General features: G+C 24.2%; 1 protein-coding gene across 1 annotated transcript; it reads right to left on the bottom strand.

Annotated features, from left to right (window-relative positions):
- Positions 1-740: 740 nt before the first annotated feature.
- LOC142321902 (ejaculatory bulb-specific protein 3-like) lies at positions 741-7,235 on the bottom strand. Its single transcript, XM_075360408.1, has 2 exons — positions 6,920-7,235; positions 741-1,059 (listed from the first exon to the last, which is right to left on the bottom strand). Exons 1-2 carry the CDS (start codon positions 7,116-7,118, stop codon positions 869-871), a joined length of 390 nt encoding a protein of 129 aa, XP_075216523.1. The 5' UTR covers positions 7,119-7,235; the 3' UTR covers positions 741-868.
- Positions 7,236-7,722: the final 487 nt, after the last annotated feature.

Raw genomic sequence — 7,722 nt, 5'->3', positions numbered from 1 at the left:
AAATTTTATTTGTCTCAATGAGACAAACAAAAGAATAATTTTAAATAAATAATAATATAATTTTAGACTGATGAGGAAAATTTTATACATCAAAATTTTTCTTATTATAAAAATGAAACCAAGTTACTGGGTAAGTTACATCTTATTTAACTTTGAAACAGTGATAATAAAAGGTTTAAATTTTGTTATTGTGTAAACTGGGTTTCATAAACAATTATGTCAAAAATGTTTTAACCAACTATCAACTTAATTATAAGTAATAATAAATTGATAATTACAAATAATAGTTTGGTTTATATATATATATATATATCTTAGAATTTCGCCTTTTATTTTTAACTATATACAGTATATATATAAATATATATATATTTCAAAATGAATATTTCTGAATTGCAGTATGTGTTTATTTACATACATGAACTGTAACAACCTAATTCCATGTGTGTACTTGTTATGTATGTGATAGTATATCTGAGTTCTCAGTCATATGAATTATCTATAAATCAGTTACTGAAACTAGTTGGATAAAGCCTGCAGATAATATGTATAAATGGTTAGAAGTAAAAAAGTTTATAAACTTTATTTTTTTAATTTGAGTGCGCGTGTGTGTGAATGTAGATACACACAGGACATACACAGGTATGTTTGTATTACATTTATGTAAAATAATACATATAAATACTATAAATAATATTATTAAGAAAGTTATACAAGGTCATGAGTAAAGAAAAAAACTATTATTATGCGAGTTATGATAGTTTATTTGCAGGTGAGACTATTTTACAGATGTTGTTACGTGCAATGAATATTTTTTTTTGTGGTTGACAAATGATTGTGATTAATAATTAATTATTTAAATAAATTATTATTGTTTTTGACTTTTCATGTATTCTTCAAACTTGGTGAAGTATTCCCTCTTAGGGTCCCATTTGTCAAGAAGAAGTTTCCATTCATCAGGGTAGTCCTTCTGCAATCTCTGTACAACTTTCAATGCTCCTTGTTTCTGATTTTCAGTACATTTAGCACACTGAGTTTTTAGTGCGTCTGGCAGGATTTCTGAAACAGAATGAAAGTTATGTGTAGTTATTCATATGACATAAAATCTAATGATATTTTTAATGTTTAATTATTGATTTAACTTGCTGTTGCAGGTAGCAGGACTTATCTAAAGTTAATTAAGAATAGTATCTTTTTAATTTCCTCATAAAATTTTAAATCTCTATTAGTGAGGAAAGTATTTAAACACTTTTCGAAGTCTGAATGTTGGTTTGTGTGTAATATGAATTCTGTGCTCATGATAACTTCATAATATATCTGGGTATTTGTTAAAACCTTATTTAACAAATACCAATTTTTTCTGCCAAAAATGAAGGTTATCTTTGACTTTTAATATTTTCAATATAACAATCTTGGCAGCTAAAGAAAATTAATTTCACATTCTATTAACTGACAGCCTATATTAAAAATAGAAAAAATAAGTATAAATTGTTTGTCTATTTGGATTTTAACAGATTCAAAGAATAACAATTTTTGGATTTATTTTATAAAGAAATACATGATATATCAGTTTTTTTCTTTTTAATTGATGATTTATATTAAAAAAGAATTTACAAAATTATGATAAATTTTAATATGAGGTATAAATGTAAAAAAATAAAACAGAATTAAAAAATTATTTTCTAATAATTATATAAAATATTAATTCATCATAAAGAGTTTTTTATGCAGAACTTACAAACTTTTCTTTTAAGTTATTGTTTTTTATCCCCTCTGTTTCCAAATTTTCTATTTTCCATTTAAATGTAAAATAAAGATTTATTTATAAATATAAAGATTTTTATTTTACCCTCTATCCTTCTATTTAATCTATTATATTGAAGATTATTTAATTGACTCTAATTCATTTTCAATTTTATTAATAATTTTTTATAAAAATTAATTTTTAGTTCCTTAATTGTTATAATTAATATTGGGTAACCTGACTGACGTGAGTACAAGTCATTTAAAAAAATAAAATTATAACAAGCATCCCATGCCAGGTGTACTAAGGGAAATGAGGAGTAAAATGATTTCCCATTGACTTCTTTACTTATCAGAATCCCAAGCCCTCTAAAACTCAGGTGTCATTAAGTCCTATAAGTGACACCTTTATTCTGTTCACCCAGGAATTGGTTGGGTGCTGAACATCATTACTTAAGAGGAAACAACTCTGACCAGTACCACTTGTACCTCGGGTGTTTTACATATGCACCACTCACAAAAAAGACTGGAACAGATAGTATAAACAAATTAATTTACTTTTTTTTGTGGTAAAACAATGTGTTGTATTGAATAAATACTTACATTCTTTTGTTTATATTTTATGTTTTATTTAAATGAAAGGAGAATATAATTACTAACTAAATAAAGTGTATTTATTTGCTGTAATGAAATAAATTACAATCTATAGTCATATAATAATAAATTGCATAAATCACTTGATGATTATGTAGAAATAGCAATATTCATTTATCATAAATAAGTAACAATTTTCATGCAATAATACAAAATTTATTGCTTACGTTTTGTTTACTGCTAATTAATTATTAGAAATGTGAGGAAATATTTATTTACTATTTTAGAATTATTATTAGGTAGATTTCATAAGAAAGGTACCTACTGTAATGGGTACCATGATTCGACTTTTGGAAATTTTGACATACCTTTGTGTTTCACATTCCCCAGACCCCAAAACCACCATCAGTTAAAAAGTTTGTATATACATTTAATATATAAAATTTATGTCGTAATTTTCTGTCTGTTTTCATGTCCTCCACTTTACGTTCAATTCGATGAAATATTAATTGTTTTTATTTATTGTTAATTGCAGTATTGAAAATTAGTATCAAATTAAGTAATAATTTTCTCACAATAATACAGACATTAATATTTACATTTATATATATACAAGTATATAACTACAAATATATTTCACTTCCTTGTGGATACGATAACTGCTGTAGTTTTGTGCCAATCACTTTCAAATTGATACATAAAATATAATGGCCCAAAATCACAGTCGGGTTTGTTAATGGACCAAATCGGACAATGGGGAGGCTTTTAAAAAAAAAAATGTTGCTATAACTTTCTTATTAAGTAAAATATCGAATTCATTTAAAGTTGTTCCTACTGTTCTTTGGATAAGGGCCTAAAAGTTATCTAAGTAAAGTTTTTTGATATTACCAACCATTGGCCCAGAGGGTGAAAAAATGGAGTTTTGAAGACAAAAAAAAATCATACTTCCTTAATAGGCACAATATCAAATCAGTTTAAAGTGGCCATTAGTTCTCTAAACATTACCTAAAAACTTTTTTCTGAAACAATTTTTGATTGACCAACCCTTATGGCAAAGGATGACCAAAATTTTTCTGAAAGTGTAAGATGGGGGCTGTCATATGCTAAACATATGAAACTTTTTTCACATGCAACCATTGTCGTATTGAATAAATTTGAAGTTTATCTTAAATTTAAGGTTGAAATCTTTTTTATCCCCTACTTAGCACCAGTGAAATCTATCTCCACCTTCTGGTGTACCGAAAGGGATTTTTTATTAATATGTTTTCTGACTCGTCAAAATGTGCTGTATTTTACTTAATACATTATTTTTATTCATTATTTAATTAATTATTGAATAAGAATGAAGTGGTAATAATTGATTATAATTCTGGTTAGGTTACATATTATTACTGGCAATAATATACTGATTAGCTAGCCGTTCAGATAGTGGGGTGATGTAGCCTGTTGATTTCACAAAAAATAAAATATTTTACCCTAATAAAAATTTGATTTATATTAGGACCCTTGATTTTTTTAAACCCTTAACCAATTATTTGTATCCAATAGAAGTGTATACAACTCATCCTGAAAATGGTATAACAATTAATAAAATTAAAAAAGTATATGTCATGCCAGGTCTATTAAGGAAAGTGAAATGTAAAGTAATTTTCCATTGTATTTTTTAGCTACCTGAAAACAGTGTAAGACATATGAAAATTCTAATTCCTTTAACGCATGGTTGATACTTCTAGTAGTGAAAACTTCATCCTGTTCATCATAGGGAGTGGCTGATGTGAAACTATGCATACTAAATTGTTTCTGATTGTGTTAAAACCTCATTTTCAGCTTCTGGTACATTAACTTAAATCTACATTTAACAATTTTGTAATTATTTCTTTTAGTAGGTTATAATTCACCAAAAATATTTAGGGCTTATACTTGGTCAGAATATATTATGTAGTACTCTATTTGTTGCATGAAAAATAACAAGCTTGATTATGTTTTGAACCAAGAACCTTTCAAATAAAGACCAAAATGCTACGTCTTATTCTTTCTTATTGCAGACTGCTACTCTTTAAAGTAAATTTTAGTTATTTGTCTGAAAGAAAAGTAAAATTATCATAGTAATTTTGTCATTTTATTAGTTTACTTGCAAAATATTTTTAGTTGAAATTTGTTGAACTATTTTTTTTTCAATTATAAAACACACATTGTTTTCTATAAAATATTAATATAAATTTATTAATTTCATTCAAATCCTTATATAAATTTGATCTTAGGGTTATTAATTTTGTTTTTTTATTCTGGTTTAGGTTTATTAAATGTGTTTGACTTGGTTGGATTGTGGTATAATTATAAAAAGATTTTGAGTGTGATTTTCAAATGAGTGAAATCTTTATAGTCAATTTTTCTTAATGTATAAGCCAATATTTCTTTTAATTGTAAGTAAAAAAAATTACAAAATTAAAATAAAGAATAAATATTAAAAAAATTGTTGGCTTACGTTTTTAAGATTAATTTAAAAAGTATTTATTAATTATAATTTTCCAAATTTTTATACTTAATAGAAGAATGGTTGCAAGATTATAAAAATATTAAGATATATATAAATGAATGACTAGAAAAAATCATTTGGTAATTAATTATTTATTGCAAATTATTTCAATGTCTAATAAATAGACATTATTATTAGTTGTCTTCATAAGATAAAAACAACTAATAATAATTATATTAATTTATAATTAAAAGTTTATGATTATGATATTAATGATTGTTAGAAAAATTTTTATACATTTACTGAATACTAATAACAGTTTATTAATATTTACATAAAAATTAATATTTAATTATATATTAATGAAACTTGTGGCTATTTATAAAGATATGCAGATGCATGCATATCTTTATAAACGATATCACTTTTGTACATATGTATACATAAAACTTTGAGTCCTATAGTGACAAAACCTGTACTGCCTGTGTTGATAATAGTTTTTCTGATTTTTGTTTTTAAAGAGTTTTTATATTTTATTTACAAAATCTGATGAAATATTAAATTTTTCTATCTCGCATAACAATTTACTTTTTACTTTAACTTATAAGTTTGTGTTAATATTCTAACAAAATATTTTCAGTTGTAATTTAAAAAAATAATTTTTTCTGCTTTGTTCTCTGTCATAAAAAAAAAACTTTAGTTCGATTTTATGCTTATTTATCAGATACAGTACATTTATATTAATGCACTGCATCTAACTTTAGTATATATTTTTAAATTTAAATGATTAGAAATGGTTATAAATTGTTTTTTGATTAAATTGTAAATTAAGATAAACAGTATCATTTAATCCTGTAGATTTTTATGCTTTTCTTTATAAAAGACATATATTATGAATTTGTGAGCATAACCCATTCATAAAAAGCTTTTTCTCAGTTAATATTTTGTAGGCAAATTATAATGAAACCACCAACTTCACCTCATATATTAAACAAAATTTACTATTCCTGACTAAACTTTTTCTGTCTTTTATTTATTTTTAAATGACTTTTATTGAAATTATTTGTTACAATTGATATTTTTTTTATAGAAATTTATTAAAAAAAGTCATTTACTTTTAAAATTAAATTATAATAAATATAATTTTGCTGTAATACAACTTAGTAAATACTGTAGAAGGGCTTTTTATATTTTTATTTTCAAACATCTTCAGCGTATTGATTATAAGTTAAATGTTGCAATTAGATTTGTAATTAATAATATATTCATTATTAATTATTATTATATGATAAATTAACTCCAAAATGTAACATTACAAGCCACAAACTGAAGTTCTGTAAAAATAATAGTATGAAACTGACATCACTAATCAACAGTTTTAGTAATTTCTATTGCAAGTAAGTTTAACTTGTAAACAATATAAAACTTTAATTTTCAAAAGCAGTTAAAAATATTGAAAATTTATTTAACTATTTATTTAAAACATATATATGCAGTTCATAGAAGAGATATATGAACATTTTTTTTACAACTTTATTTGCTATAACAATTATGATTCTTTTAAATTTTATATTTAAAAAGTTTATATTTGAAATTTTAAGAAAATAATTATTTAAAAAGTTTTTGTTTTTCATCATTTCATGTTATTTTTAGATTTTATTAATCTATAATAATAATAATTCTTTCATTAGTTTTCATTCTGATACAAATTATAACATATATAAATACACTGGGTAAATATTATATTTAGTTTTAAATCATAGTAGTATTTAAAACCCTTTTTTAAAAGGGAATTCTTATTTATGAGTGAAAAAAAATATATTTTAGATTAAATAAATCTGTATCAGCTATATCATTTTTATGTTTTTCTTAAAATTTTTTTTTCTATAAAAGTTATTTAATCTTGCTTATGAAACTTAAATAATAAATCTCTTACACATTTAGTAAATAAAAACAGAAATAAAATAAATTACTTTTAGTAAAAAGTAAAGGCAGTTAGTTGATTCGATGGACATTTAAAAATTTTAATAATAATATAAATTTAATTATTTAAAATATATGCTGCAAAAATATATACTAAGGCACAAATTTAAATAAAATACATACTTTTAAGTTCTGAACCTTCTGGCGAGCACGCTTTGTTTCCTAAAAGGCACTGAACGTAGTTACTTACGAGCCTTTTGCTGTCGAGAATTTCATCTAAGTTAATATTATCATATTTACTTGTATAAAATTTATCGTCGGCTACTACTTGGAGAGCGACTGCTAAAACGATGCTGACTAATACTGCCGGTGAACACTTCATTGTAGTAAGAACTTAATGGAACTGTACTGTAGACTCGGTGTACCCCGGACTATATTTATATCCCTAGCTTGCAACAATGAGGCCAATGTTATACTCCCAACAGCTAGACAACTGGTTCACGTAAGTCAATCCGGCCTTTCTTGACACGCATACTTCCTTTCCCTACCGGGAAACTAATTATTCATTACGTTGTTTATTAGAAACAGATAGTTTTCTTCGTTTTGAAGATGTTGATGCGTGTCCTTGCGGTTACCTACGACAATAAAACAATGTTTAAGCGGATCTTAGCCAATAGGATAACGTTTTCTATTCATTTCATCGCGTGGTTTTAGGCCATTTAAAATTTAAAGACGATTCAAATCACCAAGTTCAAACAATAGTTTTAATTTATGTTATGTTTTTATTAAAAAATCAAGGTTTTAAAAAGAATTTATTCCTTCAATATATTTTTCATTCTTGTAAAATAAATATAAGTTTCCTGTTAAAAATAAATAAATATTCGTAATATCTTAATTAATAATGTATGAGTGTTAGAATAATAATAATTATTAAATACAATTCTTATTTCTACGATTATTGTTGTACGTAAGAAAATTTTTTTCAG

The sequence above is a fragment of the Lycorma delicatula genome, chromosome 3 (genome assembly GCF_047948215.1).
Source record: "Lycorma delicatula isolate Av1 chromosome 3, ASM4794821v1, whole genome shotgun sequence".
Taxonomy (NCBI): domain Eukaryota; kingdom Metazoa; phylum Arthropoda; class Insecta; order Hemiptera; family Fulgoridae; genus Lycorma; species Lycorma delicatula.
The sequence above is the reverse complement of the archived record's forward strand: the minus strand, read 5'-3'. Positions and strand labels throughout refer to the sequence as shown.